Source organism: Rhodnius prolixus, unplaced genomic scaffold, assembly GCF_049639745.1.
Source record: "Rhodnius prolixus isolate KJV_2025 unplaced genomic scaffold, Rpr scaffold_6, whole genome shotgun sequence".
Classification (NCBI taxonomy): domain Eukaryota; kingdom Metazoa; phylum Arthropoda; class Insecta; order Hemiptera; family Reduviidae; genus Rhodnius; species Rhodnius prolixus.
Genome location: NW_027411634.1, coordinates 38014761 through 38035749, shown reverse-complemented (window position 1 = coordinate 38035749; position 20989 = coordinate 38014761). Strand labels below are relative to the sequence as shown.

The 20989-nt window shown below is 29.9% G+C and overlaps 1 protein-coding gene and 2 long non-coding RNA genes across 15 annotated transcripts in view; 2 read left to right on the top strand and 1 right to left on the bottom strand.

Moving 5' to 3' along the window:
• LOC141460548 (uncharacterized) overlaps positions 1–3971 on the top strand; it is a 51530-nt gene extending 47559 nt beyond the window's left edge. For 6 of the 8 annotated variants that reach the window (XR_012462131.1, XM_074140669.1, XM_074140670.1 and 3 more), the window contains 3 exons: positions 417–578; positions 1363–1512; positions 2409–3631. Coding sequence is in view for 6 of the 8 variants with exons in the window: in XM_074140669.1 (XP_073996770.1) it covers positions 417–578; positions 1363–1512; positions 2409–2595 (499 nt within the window). In the remaining 2 variants the exon portion in view is untranslated. Of the gene's footprint in view, positions 1–416; positions 579–1362; positions 1513–2408; positions 3632–3691 lie in introns of those variants that run through there. The other 2 variants (XR_012462132.1, XM_074140668.1) reach the window with 1 other exon arrangement.
• Positions 3972–10543: 6572 nt separating this feature from the next.
• LOC141460588 (uncharacterized) lies at positions 10544–13075 on the bottom strand. Of its 3 annotated transcripts, none has more exons than XR_012462200.1 (6): positions 12754–13075; positions 12317–12668; positions 11855–12131; positions 11533–11634; positions 11246–11428; positions 10544–11170 (listed from the first exon to the last, which is right to left on the bottom strand). It is a non-coding gene; the product is annotated as an uncharacterized lncRNA (long non-coding RNA). The 3 variants fall into 3 exon arrangements; XR_012462199.1 differs by having other exon boundaries at positions 12317–12519; positions 12754–13066; XR_012462198.1 differs by having other exon boundaries at positions 12317–13066.
• A 97-nt stretch (positions 13076–13172) lies between these two features.
• LOC141460586 (uncharacterized) lies at positions 13173–20428 on the top strand. 4 transcript variants are annotated; one of them, XR_012462196.1, is made up of 8 exons: positions 13173–13443; positions 13549–13774; positions 13974–14143; positions 15174–15359; positions 15434–16642; positions 18101–18227; positions 18332–18406; positions 19273–20428. It is a non-coding gene; the product is annotated as an uncharacterized lncRNA (long non-coding RNA). The 4 variants fall into 4 exon arrangements; XR_012462194.1 differs by lacking the exon at positions 13549–13774 and having other exon boundaries at positions 15434–15857; XR_012462193.1 differs by lacking the exon at positions 13549–13774.
• Positions 20429–20989: the final 561 nt, after the last annotated feature.

Genomic DNA, 20989 nt, shown 5'->3' with positions numbered 1-20989 from the left:
TAACAAGAAATTGCACGGTGCCGGTAGTAGATTCATCGGGATTCATTGGATCATTGCTTCCAATAATGAAATGAATTATACTGACGAAACCCAATCCCCCTAAATATATTAAAATGCAGTTATAAACTACATTCCTAACTGGAAGTTAAGCATCTCGCGCAGTGATCTTATCAATTTCGCTAGAGCCGACATAATAACTCCGGAAACCTGATTTTCTATTCCGCTCTATGTCGTTTGGTATTATTTTACTTAACTATCTTAATTACTTTAACGTACGTAATATTCTCAAAGCATAGAACATTTAGTGAAACTTGCAATGAGTTTCAAAATATCTTGATTACAGTAATTGGGTCATTGCCTTGTTTCGTACCACATTTATTTATTTGTTTAATTTTTTATTTATTTATTTCTTGCAGAACCATAATGGAAGAATATGAGAAAGCTATCGCTTCAACGGTAAAACGAAGAGAAGATGAGAAAACTGAATTTGAAAAAGTTAAGGAGCAAATCTGCGCAGAAAGAGATACAGCGTTGCATCACCTTAGTAACATGGAAGTCGCTTTCAATGATATTCATTCGTAAGCTACATTATTATTATTCATTTCTCTTTAGGCCTAACATACAAGAGATAATGATGTTGATATCATATAAAATTTCCCGTAATTTAATTTTTCAAGAACCAACTTTTTATTTATTTATTTTATTTTTAATTTTTTGTTAGATTTTGCAATATGAAAGAGCTATGTTTGCAAAATTTTAATTGAATGAAAATAATAATTTTATTTTAACAAAACGAATTGTTAAAAGATTCTTCTTCAAAATTATATAAATGTTTTGAAAACGATCACTTCAAAAAAACAACACTTCGAATCAACACGTCTAATGTGTTATTGACTATCTTATCTTAATGACATAATGCAGATTTTTTTTATGAAAGTTAATTAATAATAATTCAAAATAAACTTTTTTTGGAGAAGTAACAACAAAAAAAAAATTAACCATTTAATTGTATTAAATTTTCCTTTTGTGAGTACATCAATTCAAATTTATAACCCTTTTATTTCTGTCATTGTTCAAGAAAAATTCATTTTAAATTTCTGGGTGATATCTGTTTGGGAGTTTGCTTTCCTCTAAAGTGTATTTCATTGTAATGTACAATTTTACTAACTATATATTGTTAGCAAAAAGTAATTATGTTTTTGTAGCTTGAAAAAAAAAAACACAAGTTACATCTTCGATAGCATTACAATATTAAGGGCAAGTAGTAAGTGCCCTAATATGATTTTTTGTCGCTGTTAATTTATATATGTTCACTACTGTTTACTTCATTTTTCAATAACTTTTTGTTTCTTTTTTCCCTAGGAAATATGAGAGATGTAAGAATTTAATTGAAACATTACACGACAATGAGAAGCGTTTGTTGCAGACAATAGAAGAGCAAAAGAAAGCTATTGAACTACACGAACAAAGTTATGTCAAACTTAAACAGCATGCATCAGAAAAAATTATAGAGTTAGTTTATTTATTTGTTCTTTTAATTAAAGCATTTCTTTGTTTTTCCATGTATTATTTTTTTTTTAAAGGCGCGTCAGTATATGAGGTTATTGGCGACGAGCTTTTTTCAGTGCACTGCCGGCCTCCGGACAGTGAGCTGTAAAAAGCACCGACGAAGAGAAAAGCTAAGGACCAGCAGCTGAATTCTCGAAACCAATCCAGTATACTCTAACCACTCAGCTATCCATTCTCCTATTATTTATTATTATTATTTTACATTAAATAGTAATATAAGTGAACATATATGTTAAATCGGATTCTTTTTAGTACAAATAGTATGTTTCAAGAAATTGTAAGTAAACTGAGGTAAGAGAAAGTTTTTAAACTACCCACATTACGAGTCAAACTACGTGAAATATATCTCTTAGAAGTTTCTAAGACAAATAAAAAAAAATACGCCTTATCTTTGAAATGCTCCTCCATAACCATGTTATAATTCTACAGCTGTGTAATATTGATAATCATTTACAAGAATTCCAGGTTCGACAAAAATCTTGACACGTATTGAATGTTGTTATTAATAAATAAATATTAATCTCACTAGTTAGATTTGATGAATATTGCTTAGTTAGCCTCTTATGTTTCCGCGACCTAAACATTTATTTATGGCACTCACAAGTACAGTGGCAATTCCAGCAGGTTCTGCTGATTTGATTAGACTTAGGATTTTGGTGAAAGGGGTGGTTTTAAAAATTGAAAGTATTATTTAATTTTTGTTCTTGATATAGGATGTCCGATGGCAGAATATGTCCAATTGTATTTGAGCCCCAAATATCGGTCTTTGAGAAACTCTGATAATAAACTTATCATTTTAGTTAAATCTAAAAAATATATATATGTGTATATGTTTATAGAGCAAATCAAGAAATAGCTTCTGCCCATAAAGGTTACCAGGCAGAAATAGCAAAGATGAAGGCTGTGACAAAAAAGACAGAATTAAAAGTGAAATCTCTAGAAGAATCTTTGGAACAGAAGAAGAAGGAAGTGAGAGAATTAACGCAGATCTGTGACGAACTTATTGGTAAAGTATCAGGACAATAAACACTAAATAAATAAAAAAGCTTTATGGCTTTAAAATATCCTATAAAAAAAATAATAATAATAAAAAAAATACCTACCATCCATTTAATACCGTTCTGTTTTTGATTTTTTTTAAAAAAAGTTATTTCAAACATGAGAGGAAAAGTTACGGATATTCAAAATTTAATTAGATACTTTCGTGTGTTGTGTACAAATAATTTCTTTTTTAAAAATGTACTATTATTGTAGCTTTAAAAGTTAATACAGTAAAAAAAAAATTATATACTACTAGGAAATAAAAAAACGTAAGAAGAATAAAAAAGGTTGTAAATAATTGAAATAAAAAAACAAATTAAAAAAAACAGCATTTCGCCGTTTAATGATTCACTTGGGCAAATCATTTTTTTTTTAATTATTTAATATAACTACAAATATTTTAATAGGATAAAATTTCTATAAAATAATTAAAGATTAGACATCCAAAGGGAAAGTAACCACATAATGATTGTTATTCGTATTTTTTTTTTTAATTTAAAATAATTTTTAAATTTGATTTTCTCTTTTTCTTATTATGAAACGACTTTTAATGATGGTTGAGTGATATTTTTTAAATAAAGTACTTAATTTTAATTTAGATTTTCAAATCATGGTTAAAAATAATGAGAAAATGTGTTATAGGAATATTTGAAAATTAATATTTATTTTATTATCATCAGCTTATGGTAAAAAAAACGGCACACATCACAGCCATATTTGCTATAATTTATCAATTGAGCTTCTAGTTGTGGTATTTTATAACGTTCAAAAACTGGGTACAGTAAGTGAACATTTTTTTACTAACATACTTTTTTTTATAATTAAGAAATATTTGCCCAGGTGTTTGATTTAATAGGTTGCTGCTAATGTTGAATATATTTTTATATAGCATTTAACCTTAGAGGTTTTTCTATTATAAATAATTTACATATTGTAAAACAAAAATGAAGAGATCTTTTGATTAAGAAAACATTAGTAATTGGATTTAAATGATAATAAAATTAATTTTTTTTTTCTGTTATTTCATTTTTGTTTTTGTAGCTTAATCTTATTCCTATTTCCTTTTTTTTTTATTTTTCAGAAAAAATTTAACCAAAAAATTATATGTGTGGGTTCACTTTAATATCGATTTAAACACAAAAAAGCTTAAATCTTAAAAAAATAATTGTTGGTGATGGTATACGACTTATCACTTGTTAAGCGTACTATGATGAGAAGATCCGTAAATAATGACGCTCGACTCCCCTGTACATAAGAATATATATTTTATACGATATAAAGAGGATACAAGAAATAATTGTAATAACATATATCTATAAATTCTTTTATTTTATTTAATATATTTGTTATTGTTGATTTTATTTATTTTTGTCTTTAATTCTCTTCCCGTTTATATGTGCCCTTCTCATTTACCCCCTTAATTGCATGATTTAAAAATTGTTTATTTTTATTTTTCGTGTTTGTGTTTTTTTTATTTCCTGTTTTTGTTTTGATTTGTGATTCTTTGTTTGTTACTGGGGTGAATTTAAAATTTCTCGACGTGTGCTTAGATTTAGCTTTTGTTATATTGCTGATTGCAATAAATGTACGTCAGTGAGTTTGATCTGTCGAATAGCTTTCTTAGGCTTTTTGAAGTAGTTTTGTGTGTATTTCTTTTGATTTTTATTATAGATGACTGGAATATGGAAATGTCATAAAACTTGCCTTATGGATTAAAACTGTCCGGTAGGACAGTTGTATAAGGGTTGATCGTCAAAAACTGCACGAAAAAGTGTAACGTTGAAAAACACCCAACTTTGACAATTTTTTGCTATTTTTCTATAAAAGATAAAATTCCCAAATTTTTTTTAAATTATAGGACAAACCCTCCTTTATAACTGAATTTTTTTTGCAACAACATAGATCTAATAGGTTTCGAGAAAAAAGTTGCTGAAATTGAGCAAAAACGGCATTTTCAAAAATTGTTGTTGTTCTTCTTCTTCTTCTTCTTCTTGTTGTTGTTACCTTTTTTGTAAACTGCGTACCGCCTAAACGCGTGAACCGATTTTCATGAATGAGGTGTCATTGGATTTGGAATTTTATGTAGATGTGCCTTTTGGGGGTCTCGACGCTGTACATCGAATGGGAGAGGAGTTAGCCCCCTTTATGTAAGGCCCCCTCCAAAATTATTATTTATAATTTCTCTGTAAAACTTGGCCCGATTTTGATAAAATTTGGTAAGATGATAGAGTTAGGGCTTCCCTATGTACCATTAAAGCCACGATCTGCTCTTACACTTGTTAAGAGGAAGTATAACAATCTTTCAAATTATCGAGACGTGAACCGATTTTCTTGAATAAAGTGTCATTCGAATCAAAATTTTGTACAGATTTGTACTTTAAAAGTCTCGACGCCATTCCTCATAAGGAGGGGAGTTTGCCCTACCCAAATAAGGCCCTTTCTAAAACTATTATTACCAATATTTCTATAAAGCTTAGTCCGATTTTGATAAAATTTAGCACGAAGAAGTGATTAAAGCTCCTCTACGTGGCTGTGAAGTGCCATCATGCTCTTACGCCTACCAACAGGAAGTATTGCAATCGTTAAAATTATCAATGAGTGAACCGATTTACATCAATGAATTGTCGTTCGATTCAAAATCTTTGACTTTTAGGGAGAAGTACTGTAATCGCAGTTTATTTTTCTTGCTCCTCTTAAAAGGAAGTACTGAAATCGCAGTTTAATTTTGCTATTTACGTACAAATACCTTCCTATTTTATTCAAAACGCTTTCTCAAAAAAAATTGTTATTGAGGATGGTTTGGGGACCGCAATTATAATCATTCTTTAAAAAGATCTCTCCAGTAGTTACGGTTCCGACTTAACGCCTTATCAGGTTATAATGATAGAATTGCTTATACCAAATTTTAAAAAAATCTGTAAAGCAGATATGTAACTTTGCAAAATAGACAAAAAGAAAAATCTATCCAAAAGGTACAAAAATCTCCTTAACAAAAACTTACAGTTTTAAAAGTTAAGTATAAGGGTTGATTAAACGCCAAAAGGTGCACAAATCAGCAAGTACCCATCATTTCATTTATACTTCATTGATATGATTTAAGTAATTTTACTGCATTAACTTTTCCTTCACATTTTTAGAATTTATTAGATGTCACAGACCCTTATGCTGGCCAGTTCGTTCATAATATTATTTGGTTATAATTATGATAAAATGAGTTATAAATTATTCTGAGTAGTCACATACACATGCATGTTAAAGTAGAAAAAGACAAAGTTAGAGTCGGCTACTATTTAAATTTGAATCACGGAGGATTTAAAACAATATATCAGTCTTGAATTCGTCTTACCGAAATATTCGTGAGCACAAATAACATACAGTTAATAACAAGTAGATTCAACAATTATTCATTTCTCAATTGTAATTTAATTTAGTCCCCCTAATTTTACTTATAGTAAAATACTGGAATAATTAGCTGTCCTAAAAATATGCATATCTTATTTATTTTATATTACATATATTCAACATTGTGGGAAGAACAGCTACATTGAGAGTGTGATTGAAGAAAACTATATTATTTGCGATAAAGCCAGATAATTATAAGCGTTTAACTACTTCATAAAATAACAATTACTTTAATCGAAGAATGAACTTAAACCGACGATTTTTATTTAAAAATAAAAATAAATAAAATGAAATCATTGATGTATGTTGGTGTAAACATTTTTTTAAAAAAGTTTTTGAAATTTTTAGCCTATTTTTTTTTTTCTTTTTAACCTGTAATTAATAGTTTGATTATTATAGATAAATAGATATTACAATCTACTGTCTAGAACAAATATTTTGTAGATGAAAATGGCCAGCATAAGGGTCTGTGACATCTAATAAATTCTAAAAATGTGAAGGAAAAGTTAATGCAGTAAAATTACTTAAATCATATCAATGAAGTATAAATGAAATGATGGGTACTTGCTGATTTGTGCACCTTTTGGCGTTTAATCAACCCTTATACTTAACTTTTAAAACTGTAAGTTTTTGTTAAGGAGTAATTTATTAGTAATGGAAATCCAAGAAGTTTTTAAAGAAGTGTGTACTTCAATATCACAGTTTAGAAATTAGAAACTAGGGTTGAAGATGATCGTACGTCTCTCATAACTGCAAACACCGCTAAAAACAGATAGAAAAGTATCTAGATGAAAAGATTCGTGAGTTGATTCCTAAATAGAAAAAAATAAAAATTAGGACACGAAATAAATCTTACTCTCACTTTGTAATAGTAAATCACTGAATTATAGAAAAGAATAAATTTATTTGTTTTTAGAGCTACACTCTTTACAAATGGGTCTGGTTATAATTTTTTTTTTTTTTTTTTTTTTTTTTTTTTTTTTAGACAAAATTTGAAAATAAAAGTAATCCTTGCAATAATTATAAAAGAAAATTTACTTGACTGGAAAACTGAAAAAAAAAAAAAAAAAAACAAGGAAAACAGAAAGATAGATAAAAATACAATAATATTATAGAAAATAGGCTAAACCTAACATGACAACCTAAGATTCTCGATTTTAGATTTTGCACATTTTATTAAGTTTGACAGGGCAGAGTACGGAAATAACTGTATTGTTGAAGTAAGAATAATAATATAATGACAATAATAGTAGAAGCACGCATGTTATCATTAAGTTACTTATTACAATAATATTAGTTGTCGTATTTTTAAAGCTTCTAGTGCAAAATAATAAATGTCATTTAATTTTTCTTTAGAGTTAATTGTTAATAAGTTGTGCAAATTTGTAATATTAGGGAAATTTTTACTAATCTACTTACATAGATATCTTAAGGCGCCACGGTAGCCGAGCGGGTTAAGAGGCGAGACCTGCAAAGCTAATATGCATTGTGGTACTGGGTTCGATTCCCGGTCTTGGCCTTGGATTTTATTTAATGGTTAATGAGAAATAGTAAAGTACGTTTGCTATTCGCCTCCGTCCACGACACCTAGTAAATGGTAGTTGGACGTTAAGCCCCGCCTGAAAAAATAGGCGATTACTTTACTTTACTTTAAATAGATATCTTCTCTTAGGGTCATTATACTTAGCGCATTCTATTAAAAAATGCATTAAATTCTCGGGTTTGCAAGAATTACAAATCGGGCACATTTCCGAACTGCTTAACTTGATACATTCATTATTAACATAAAAAGAAGGCGAATCAAAATTAGAAAGACGAATTTGAGAAACCAATCTGTGCTTTTTAATAGAACATCTAAATTCAAAGTACTCTTCACCACCCTTTAGAGAGCTAAAATGTTGATTCCTAAATAGAAAAAAATAAAAATTAGGACACGAAATAAATCTTACTCTCACTTTGTAATAGTAAATCACTGAATTATATGAACATCTATTCTATTATCTAGATTTGGGATCATTTGAATTTCACTTATTCCTAAATCTAAAGAAATTTGCAAATGAAAAATAGTTTAGTTAAATGTATAGGTGCCATAGATTTTTTATAGATCTCCTTCGCCAAAAGACGGTTTAGGTCTTCTCATTTCTTTCGTTAAATCATTAATTGATTAGCCGGATATATATATATATTGCAATCTTAGATTAAATTCGAAATACATTTTTTAAGATTACTCTTGTTTGAATGTTACCATTTCCACTCACAGCACTCCCAATAAAAATACTAAGTTCCTTTATTGGAATTTATAGCACACTAAGTGCTAAGTTTAATTAATTTTATAATTAAGTTTTAATTTTAAGTTTATTGCAGAACATGTATTTTTGGAAAATAGGGTTATGTTTTGAATTAATTTTATAAACACTAATGCAGTTATTTTTCTTTGTGGATTTTGATTCTGTCAACCAGAGTTGTTGTCCATCCACTCTTCGCAATTCCTTCCATCAAGTGCTTTTGTAAATAACTTCTTTTTTTTCTTGTTTTTGGCATCTTGTACTTAGCAAATTAGCCATTTAAATGTGGGGTATTCGAATAAATACCTGGTTGTACTGCTCTAAGATCATTTTTAGATCGATTGAGCCCTACACTCAAGAAACAACTTATCCTACAGCACTCCCATGGTAGTGGAACCACTCACCCAGAATCTCTTGACTATGATGACCTTCATCGTATTTTCTAAAGATACGCAGAGAGTACTTCACGGTTTTGAAAACCATGTGGGTTATTAATTATTGTTCCTTCAATCTAATATACTTCGAACTATTGTAAACGCTCCATTTTAGGTCTCCAACCGAACTATATACCTTATAATTCGTTTTGTCATGCAAGTTGCTAAAACAAGAAACAGCAAGCTTCACTTCTACCTGCAATCTTACCTTCCTAAATCCTCTAGCTATAAATCTTCCTTCAAGAACTCTTCCTGATAACCTGGACAAGACGCCTTAAGAAACAGTGGCCTCGTGATCTCCTCTCTAGTGAAGAGAGCGACTAACAGCCTAATGTTTTGGAGCATACCCCTGGGTAAGTTCTCCACTCGTTTGCTTCATTGTTTCTGTTATTCTTACTTATAGCGCCAACGCGCTGATTGTTGCAAAAAAAAAATTAATTTCATTAAATAATATTTTTTCAAATTAAAAAAGCCGATACTGGAGCGCAGCAGTAAAACTGTCATCAAATTACTCTAAAATAAAGTTTGGAAACGTATCAAAATGATTTCTTTATGAATCAATTATTGTACAGTATTAAAACAGATAAAAGAATTTATAACACTAATCTAATACCATTTCTATAAACATAACCAAAAACAATTGGTCATGTATTTGTAAGTAATAAAAAATAGGAAAACGAAAAAGCAAAATTTGTTTATGAAAATAAGAATTAGCATGTCACTGCATTCTAGCAAAAATCAGTTGAACTACGGGTAAACGTTAGTTTATGCATTCGTCGCTAGGTAGCATGAGCATTTACTTTTTTACTGTTTGAAGTCATCACATAGCACTGCTTGACCTCTAGAGACAAAAAAGAATTTTATTCAGTACCATCTCAGCGACGGTGGAGAGAACTTCACTCTGTCGCTCGTTTCACCAAATATGTCGGACTTTAATCTTTAATAAATCCATTAAAAATAAAATAAAAAATTGCATAATTTTTCTATGGCATGTCCATGCATTCTAGCGGCAATCATCTCAACTACAATAAAATATTAGTTTAGACTTTTGTCGCTAGATAGCATGAGAATGTATTTTTTGAGAGCCATGAAACAAATAATATGTCACTAAAAACAATTCTATTCAGTACCATCTCAGCGCATAGGGGGAGTAGATTGCTCTCTGTCGTCCGTCTCATCAAATATGTCTGACTTCTTAAAGTATTCAAAGAAATGTGTTTAGTAAAGTGTGACGGTTAAGTCATTGAATAGTGTTACAAAAAGTAATGAAACAGACAATGTGCTATTCGCCCCACCCTCCACGCCCCGCGGAATTAACTTCCTCATATAGAATCCATTTCAAGATGTCCGCTATCGAAGCAACATCCAATTATTGCTTTTTTTAAAGCAAATAGAACCTTTTTAATCTTAATTTTATTACCAATAATTAAAAATAACATAATACCACCTAATCATAATTTTTACTAGTGAAAAAAATGTCTAAATACCCAAAATAAATTAAAAAAAATAATTAAGTCCAAACAAATTCTAGTTTGCAAAATGACTACCAGGGGCAGCACCTGCTACTCCACAAGAAGTTACTTTCCATCTATTTTTTTATAGTTATTTAATTAAATGTTATTCAATGCGAATAAACGCCAAAAGTAAAGTTGACTGTTTCATTTATTTGCTATGCTTATGAAATAATAAATTATTGTCAATAAAATTGAAAATTAATTATAAAAAGCAGTAAATAACATGCAAAGTAAAACACATACTGAAAAATATATTTATTATATGTAATTTATAATTAAAATATTACTTTTACATGGTAAACTGTTAAGTTGTGTAGTTATAACAAAGTATTTTACGCCTCTAAACAAGAGAACTTTCTTTTAAATTATTCACTTATTCTATGAATCTCATAGAAAAGTTCAGAAAGAAATGAAAAATTTTGTTTTTTATTCAATTACATTTATTTTATAATAAGTATAAGGAATGGGGTAAATTGAACTCTGAATTCGAAATTAATCTAGATGACTACCTTTATGGCAAAACTAACCTAAATGAAATTCTCAATAAGGTGAAAACACTTGAATACTAATATCAATATTTTTTGCAAGGAACTTGATGCACGGTCTATAGGGTGGATTGTGAAGTCCAGAGGCGAGCTTATGTATTTAAATGGTTATTCTTTTACTAAAGAAGTAAAATTGTACATATTAATAGATTTTGTGATGTACTATTCTCAACAAGTAAACTTCATAGAATGTTAAAAGGAATACTGAGCATTGAAATATTGTTTAACTACAATACATACTCTTTTTGAATATACTCTTGCACAAAAATAGCCACCTTTAAACATTAGTTGAAGCTAGCGTTTCCTTCCATAAAATAATTTATATTACTACGTCATTTTTCTTGCTCTTTTAACCAATAAACGATAATCAGGATCCATACCTAAAAAATTATCGATAGATTTTAATCAAAATTAATAATAACGTGGTCTTTAAAAATAATTAAAAAAAAATATACCATTAAAAATCATTCCAATATGAGTTGTTGTTTCCACCAACTTACAGAAAGTAAGTTCTTCGTAAGAATTTAATTTATATTTATTTTCATTAGCAAAAATCTTTATAAACAAAGTAAAAGGAAGTTTGTTAAACTCCAGAGATCCATTAAGTGCTGCGGATTTCGAGCTTATACCCACTCCATCTACATGTCCATCAACAAAAAAGAGTAGAATACAAAATCCTACATTCCATTGTAACAAATAATTATAATAAATAAATAAACAATTATACTATTATAAAACCAACCTTATTCGGGATTTTCTGAAGGTGATCCCGTTATTTTCTAATGTTAACTACAGACAACTGAATACTACTGGAACCGTTCTGATGAGACAATAGAACTGGAAACTTACAAGAAAATAAATCATACTTTTAACGATTTCTGCAAAAAAACTATCTTAATTTAAGGCCTAATGAATTAGTAAACAAATGTAAGATATTTATTTATAAGCATAAACCTTTATGAATGTCTAAAATAAAAAATAAATAAATGCTTCTCAGTTCGAGAAAAGTGAGTTATATTTCAGTTGGAAGAATATATTAACAGATTAGAAGAAGAGGTCATTACCAAGCAATAGCATCCAAAACAGTCATCACAAATCTTCTAGGACCGTAGGAGATAAGCACCTGAAAGACAACACTGGAGTAAAGTCGGTTCGCCTTCATCCCCTCCGCAGATCAACAGTGAGACTCCCAAATGAGCAACCCTCAGAAATGATAATTTTAAAACTTAAGGATTCTCATGAAATAAGCAGACATTTTTTGTAAATAATATTTTTTTCTAGTTCAGTTGGTGCTCTTTATTGGAAGCTTCTAGATGACGTTCTGTTAACATCTTAAGTTAACTACAATAGAAACACAATCAAAAGATGAATGATGCTTAACGTAAATATAAAAAAAAATGAAATTGATTAAGGACTTTTCCAGCATAGACCGACAAACTTTCATATTTTAAGACCTAAGACATAATTATTAACAAATTGTATCAGCTTCATCTGATTTCCATTCATAAGAATAGTAAAGTGAGTACCTGGACATTTTTTTCTAAGGAGTTCAACAGGAACCTCACACCTAGGTCTCTCAATACTCTTTTTCTAGGTCCGCTAGGTGCAATATCATAGAATTTTTTCACCAGTATTTGTTTGCGTTCTTCTCCACAGGTCTTAAAGTCCTAAAGGTATCTTATCGCAAACATATTATAAAAACCCAGTAGATGCTCTTTACTCAGAGCCTCTGAAAAAAAGAATCCACCCAGAGAACGCTGTATCAAGTATGCCTAGATGAACTAACACCTAAGTTAAAAAATCAACATTGAAGAGTAGATTGTGATAAAATTCACAGATCTTTTAGAGCCATTGGATTTGTCTCCGATGTTCCCTCATCTATCTCGCGAAAAGAAAAATAATAATAGTAATCTCCAAATAATTATTATTAACTATTTACTGTAATTACATAATATTTAAATACCATTCTTTTAAGTTTTACAGAATTCTTCCGTGTCGCAGCTTTTAACAACAGAAATATCCTTCTGATGTATAAGATGTACATAAAGTCTGTTTCCTATCTTCCTAAACAAGAAATAAAAATAATAAAATCGTAGCTCACTGTAAATCCTGTTGTGTAAAATAACCAACTGAACATTATCAAAAGAGAAGGTTATTGTTAAAGGTTTACATAAATCACCACCAGAGCGCTCTGATAATTGGAAAAATAGTTTTTGCAACCAAATAATGTTAAAATTTCAAGTTTTGTATTAGGATACAAACCAGCGTAGGAGCTCTTATATGATTATATTCCTTTTTTTTATATTTATCAATTTTTTTAAATATTTAACTATAAAATATTTGTTTTTGACAATTTTTTTTATTTATTTAATATATATTTTAAACAAATTTATACCTCTTTAACTGTAGGCTTTTTTTTAATACTATTGAGTAAGAAAAAAGTGAATTTTAGTCAATTTCTAGGCTAAAGGTTAGAAAGAGTACAGCTTTTTTGTTTTGTTTTTATTTGTTCCTTAGAAAAGAAATGTTTCTGTTCCAGGCTATAATTTTCCTAAAAACTACTAGGATATAATAAGTTTTAGAAATAATTTAAAAGTGTATGATAAAGATCAGAGTTTAGTAAAAGTACAATTTACCAACTTTCAGACACAAGGTAATTCTTTAGTTTCTTTGTTTTTACTTATAATTTTGAAAATATAAATGTGCATAGTAAAAAAGGTAAAGCACTATACTAATAATTAGTGATCCCAACTTTTAGAGAAGATAAGGGTATAACAGAAGGATATGGTTATTGTTTCATATTTTTCAAGGGAACTAGCTCACTTTAGCTAACTGGGAGATAGTACTGCAGAAAATCGAACTGGAAATACTTTATTCTGTACCTTTCCTAAAAAATAATTACATTATGATTAAAAGTAACAGTTCTTGGGGCTTCTAAAAGAGAAATTTCAAATATGTATCTTAGAGAATGTATGTTTTGTCAAGTAAGTAACAACTAATATCAATTTAAATGTAACCTGTATTTTTTATAAATTTATTCGAAAACCAAAGTGAAAAAACAAGTTTGCAAAACATTCGAGAAATGTAGTACAGTTTCCTTTTTTCTCTCTCACTCTATTTTCACTATCACTTTACCTCAGAGATTTCGTTAAAAATCATTAAAATGGTGATTTCTTTTTTTAGATGGATCCAATTCACAATTCCAATTCAGTTGATGGTAAAAGGCGGAAAATGAAATCGCTCCTTAGTTAAGTATAAGGTTTTCAAATACACTACTTGAAATTTGAAACCTACCACCTACATACGAGTATTCGCTGAAATAGGCCACCTTAGCTGTTGGCGGGATGTTGTAGGTATGTTATTACTTTCTTAAAAAGTCAGTTAAGACAATTACCGTAAGAACTGAAGCGATTTGGAAAGCAGTAATTCTGCACAGTAATTCTTCTTAATGGTTCTAAAACTGCACACCAAAAAATAAAACGTGTGTTAGATCCCATAAATACAGAAATAGCAACTCTTTTGGTAAACACAAAAGAGAATGGATAGGTTGCATCTGGCTGAAAGGCCATGCTGGGATAATAGATAATGAGAAAGTTGACGTACTAGCGAAAGGAGCCATTTTGTCGGGGGGAGCATTCTCCTGTGCTCAGATTAGCGATTAACGATGGCGAAAGCGGTGCGATCTGGAAAAAGAAAATAAAGGTCAGTATTACTGATTTACAGCCTAGGATCCCCAACAAGCCATGGTTTGTAGAAGCACTGGTGGAAGAAAGACATTTTTAAACAACAATAATGCGACGGAGGTTCAACCATTATGTCACGACTCCACACCTGCATAAAATCAAGTTATTAGATAGTTCTGAATGTGATTGCGGTACCGGGGAGGATGAGGACATCTCTAACCTATCAATTGTGTTTACCAAAAGTGTTACCATTTCTGTATTTATGGGATCTAATCTAACACATCGCCCGGACGTTTTATTTTTTGGTGTGCACTTTTAGAATCACTAAGAAGAATTACTGTGCAGAATTACCGCCTTCCAGATCGCTACAGTTTCTACGGTAAATATTGAGGTATTATTGGAAATCTTAACTCATCTCCTCTTTAGATGCAGCAGATTTAACAGAAATAGAGACAAGTTCTTAAAGGGATTGGTAGCACATGTACGATTTCCCTTTAGCGCTAAAAGTATTTTAGCTATAATACGCTACGAAGCATTTAAAAATTCATTAGTGGTAATAAAATAAAAGTATAGGATGCAGAGGATACTGTCTACATTAGTTCTTATTTATTCACACAATCACCGCTACACGACTAAATTCACCACTCTAAGCGCACGACATTTAACGAAGTGAGATTCAGATAACACTGTATTGTTCTAGGAAGGAAAAGCCAGTATGCTTCGATCAAGTTTCATCATCTTATGGAAGCTGCGAAGAAGAAAGTTGTGTAAATTGAGGCATTAGGAGAAGCGAACAGTAGCCGAGTATAACAACATTTTGGTTTTTTCCAGCCCTCATATAAAATATTGGTTAATGTGCGAACACGACCACAAACACAATAAATAAGTAAGAAGTAAATAGTATACTATTTTTCAATTAAATAAAATTTCCGTGTGGTTTTAACTAAAAAGTGGTTTTAGCGGAGTTTTCAGCCTAAAAGGATTTTCTAAAGATTAATGCTAATAAACTGGCTTAAATATTCATCAGGATTTCGAACCCGAAACTAGGCTAAGAAGAGCTAAATTATAGGCACTCAGAAGAGAAGTAAAGCGCACTTCACCCAATTAGCGGTTTAAACTACGTTCAGACATACTGTTGGCCACTGGTAATAATGGGAATGTAATTAAAGTCAAGTGGGGTGATGAACATGGTTTGAGGACGACTGATGGCAAAGATGGAATGAAAGCGCTGGTGGAACTCACTGGTTCTGATTTCTCCAACTTTCTCAAAGAAGGGATGGAAATTAACGCTAAGGCACATGATCGGCATTCTTGATGGCATCTTTCAGGTGAAGCTCCACACTACAACACGGAGACGACCACGGCTAGGAAAATGGATAATAGAGTAAAAAATAATGTTACTTATTCAATTGATAATTCAACCTTGTTTACGTTTTTGTACTACAATATCAGAGGCTTACTAAATAAAAAGTAAGACCGAAATTTTTTGAACCTAGAAGCTATAAAATATTTTGTCTTAGTGAAACGTTCGTCTTGGAGAGAAATTTTTGTAAGTTTGAATATTTGTTTACCGGCTTTAATTTAAAATGGTTAGGAGCTGAAAAAGATGAAACTAAACATGGTAGAGCAAAAGGAAGTATGTTGTTAGGATTTAGTAATGAGCTATCTGATTATATAATGTACGAACAGCTCAACAATTAATTGTGATTAAAATACGTAAGGATAATCAAACAGTTTCTATCTTGCCAATATATTTGAATTGTACTTCTTGATGGAGGGACTTTAATAATTTATGTCAAAATTATGTTGAATTTAAATTAAATAACTGCGTTCTAATAGGGGATTGTAATGCCAGGGTTTCAAATTTTCAAATTCTGTCTGATGAGGTAAATTTAGAATGTACACTTAATGTAAGAAAATCTAAAGACAAAATACTAAATGTTGAAGGTAAACAGTTTATAGAGTTTTGTGAGGATTATGGTCTGTTTATATTGAACGGTAGCACTGAAAATGATAAGGAGGGTGAGTATACGTTTGTCGGTCCGATGGGGAATTCGGTAATAGATTTATGTTGTGTTCCCTCTCAGTGTCTTATGTATGTTAATAGTTTCAAAGTGTTGTCTGAGTGGTATTCTGACCATATGCCTATCGAGCTAGGTCTAAAAATAGGTAAGGTTTTTACCGAAAATAATACTGTCAGTAATATATTACCAAAGTTAATTTTCACTGAAAAAGATCGTAACTGCTATAAAAATAAATTAAAACTAGAAATGGAAAAACATTCTGATTTGCCACTGGAGAGTCAGAAAGCGGTTAATTGTTTAGTTGAGAGAATTAAAAAATCGGCAGAATTAGGTAATAAACTTCACGAAAACAAGAAGTTGATAGTTTTTAAAGAGGTTTGGTATGATTATGATGGTTTCAAATTAAGAAAAAAAGTTTTTAAATTATTAAAATTATTTAGAAAGACGGACTCTTCCCTAGTAAAATAACTGTACATACAGACAAATAAAAGTTATAAAGAGTTATGCCATAATAAATACAGAGAATACTATGAGAATTTATTTTGCAAATTAAAGCACACAAGTAACTCTAAATATTTCTGGTCAATTACTAACTTATTAAATAAGTATTAAAATTTTAAATTAAAAAAAAAAGAAATAGAATTTTGTCACCTACTTGTACGCCAAATGAATTAGTGAACTATTTAAATCGTTATTAAACCTGCCCTTAAAAAGTTTATTGGTTAGCTACGCAGAACCCCTTTTACAAAATACCCATTTAGATAATATTATTACGATTGATTGCAAGTTAAAGCATGCAAGTAACTCTAAAACTTGCTAAATAATGTGTTGTCGAAAGTTAAAGAAAATAAAGCTCCCGGTAGTGACAGAGTGCCCTACGAATTTACTAGAGCTATTATTTTCCCTCTTTACAAAAAAGGCGACCCAAATTTAATCTCGAATTATAGAGGGTTATCGTTTATCGATACAGTTGCAAAATTATTTTCTGGTATTTGGAAAAACAGATTGGAGCGCTGTATAAACACTGAGGGTATTCTTCACGAATTTCAGGCAGGTTTTCGTCCGGGGTACTCCACAACGGATCAGATATTTTCTTTTTATAATATAATCCATTATATTATTATAGACGGTTATTAGAAATTAAAAAAAAATAAAATAAAATAAGAAAAATAAATAAATAAATAAAACTTGTATTTTGAGAAATGAATTTAATTTAATTGCAACTCTCTCTCCAATCACAATATAATAATCTCAAATCCATTTGTCATATAATTTAAATTTAGTGTAAAAAATATTATTGTTTAATTTGTAAAGAGAACTTTTGCTTAAAATAACATATTTTGTCTATTGTACTGTTATTGTACGGAGCTCGTCTGACGGTCTTTGACCAAGGCATTCACGTTTGTTAGAATTTTTAAAGTACTTTTTATGTTGTACAATAAACGTTTAAATTAGTAACAAGTAAATAGTATACTAATTTTCGATTAAATAAAACTTTTTCAGTTGGGCTTATAATTTTTTTAATTTATTGAAAAAAAGGTTTAGACTGATTTAAAAAAGCTAATCTTAAAAAAATACAAAAGTGATATTGTTTTTTTTTCAGACCAATCAACATGATTGTCAATGAAGTCATGTGTATGCAGAGAAATTTAATTAATTTTCATTTTTATAATAAAATTTCTTGGGATTACAAAAAATATATTCAACTGTAGACGGCAACACTAGTTTCAGTTCAGTATTCTTTATTTATTTTTATAGAAAATCTTTTTACATTAATTACTATAGCTTTTTTCAGTAATAATAAATCTTTTTGATAAATCATACCTTTTTCTAGTAAATTGATTGCAAAACGGTTTCTTATGGTTGAAATAAACTGCTTGATAAATGCTACGATTGCTGCAATCTAAACGTAAGGGTGAATTAAGATACAACAATTTATTCTCAGTAATATTTTACAATGCTTTATTCCTATAATAATGTACATTATTCATTAAAGAACTTTAATTTTCAATTAATTTCATTTATGGAACAGAAAAAATGCATCTTAAACACGGCAGTTTAATTTTGTATTTGTAGTATTATTGAAAACAATGCATGTACATAAAAGAAATAACTCATCTCTTCCTTTCTCTCCCTCACCCAAACCATTTTCACCTTCTGAGGTTGCCCGCTACCTTGGACTTTACTTAGACCGAAGACTTGCTTGGAACCCCCACACTAGACTAAAAAGATCAGAACTGAACAGACGCTATCGACTACTTGAAAGAGTTAGTTGAAAGTTCAAAACTCTCTCTGGACAACAAATGTCTAATCTATACTACCACCTGGGCGTTTGAATATCAACCAAACGCACAAATCTCCAATGAATTCAGTCCCTTCAATCTAATATACTTCGAACTATTGTAAACGCCCCATTTTAGGTCTCCGACCGAACTATACACACTGACCTTATAATTCGTTTTGTCATGCAAGTTGCTAAAACAAGATACAGCAAGCTTCTTCACTTCTACCTGCATTCTCACATAAATCCTCTAGCTAAAAATCTTTCTTCAAGAACTCTTCCTGAAAACCCGACAAGACGCCTTAAGAGACAGTGATCTCCTCTCAAGTGAAGAAAGCGACTAACAGCCTAATGTTTTGGAGTGTTACCACTGGGTAACTTCTCCACTCCTATGCTTCATTGTTTTTGTTATCACTGTTACTTATAGCGCCAACGCGCTGATTGTCGCAAAAAAAACGCCCAAAAGTAAAGTATTTCATTGAATATTTTTTCAGATTAAAAAAGCCGATACTGGAGCACTGCTGCAAAACTGTGTTATCAAGTACTCTAAAATAAAAGAAAGTTAAGAAACATCTATCAAAATTATTTCATTATGAATCAGTTATAATTGCGCAGTATTAAAATAGAATAAAGAATTTATAACACTAATCTAATACCACTTCTATAAACAATACTACCTAACTATATAAAACATTTGGTCATATTTATAAAAAAAAATTGGAAAAATAAAACGCATAATTTTTCCATGAAAAATAAAAAATAGCATGCCAATGCTTTCTACCGGCAATCAGTTAAACTACGCTAAAAAATTAGTTTACGGTATTACCGCTAGAAAGCATGAGAATGCACTTTCCTAACAAGCCATTAGCACTGCTACACCTCTAGATATACGTCAGCAAAAAATAAATTCTGTTCAGTACCATCTGAGTGATGAAAGAGAGAAGGTCGCTTAGTCGCTCGTCTCCCCAAATATGTCTATTTCAATGTTTCAATATGTCGGACTTCAATCTTGAATAAATAATAAATAAAGAAAGAAAAAAAACGAAAAAATAAAATGCATAATTTTTTAATGAAAAATAACCAGAAATAACATTTCCATGCATTCTAGCGGCAATCAGTTGAACTACAGATTAGTTTAAGCTTTTGTCGCTAGAAAGCATGAGAATGTACTTTTCTAGCTGTTTGAAGCCATGAGGTAGAGGTCACAAGAGTTAGAGTCATTAACTGGTACAGAAAAACGGAGCAAATTATTCGCCCCACCCACCACGCCCAGCGGACCTAACTTGCTCATATAGACGCCATGTCAAGATGTCCGCTATCGAAGCAACATCCAATTATTGCTTTTTGTGCATTAATTACAACCTATTTAAGCTTAATTCTGTTACCATTAATTAAAAATAATATAATACCACCTAATTATAATTTTTGCTAATTAAAAAAATGTCTAATACTGAAAATAAATTAATAAAAATTATTAAGTTTAGATAAATTTTAGTTTGTAGAATGACTGCCAGGGGGCAGCACCAGCTACTCCACAAGAAGTTACTTTCCATCTATCTTTTTATAGTTATTTAATTAAATGTTATTCAATGTGAATAAACGCCAAAAGTAAAGTTGACTGTTTCATTTATTTGCTATGCTTATGAAATAATAAATTATTGTCAATAAAATTGAAAATTAATTAATAATAAAAAGCAGGAAAAGCAAGCGAAGTAAATTATATACTGAAAAATTTATTTATTTTATGTATTTTATTATAAAAATACTACTTTACATGGTAAACTGCCCTTTTAATATCGCATAATCTAAGTTGTGTAGTTATACCAAAGTATTTTACGCCTCTAAACAAGAGAACTTTCACTTAAATTACTCAAATATTCTTTGAATTACATTGAAAAGTTCAAGAAGTAATGAAACATTTTGTTTTATATACAATTACATTTATTTATTTACAATTACATACATATTAATTATCTTTACATAATGTAATATAGAATTTAATAAGATATTTATATTAAAATAATTTTTCAGCAGGTCTTGTAAGAGTGCCTAAACATTTAGCTATCTACCCTCAGGTAAGTTTGCTCCAAGGTTTTTAACTTCTCCAACTGTATCGTTACTAATGACTTTACTTTCTTCTGGAAAATCTTCCCTTAAAATTTCCAATTCTTCGGGTGTTATATAAAGTCTACTAATAACTAATAGATCTTG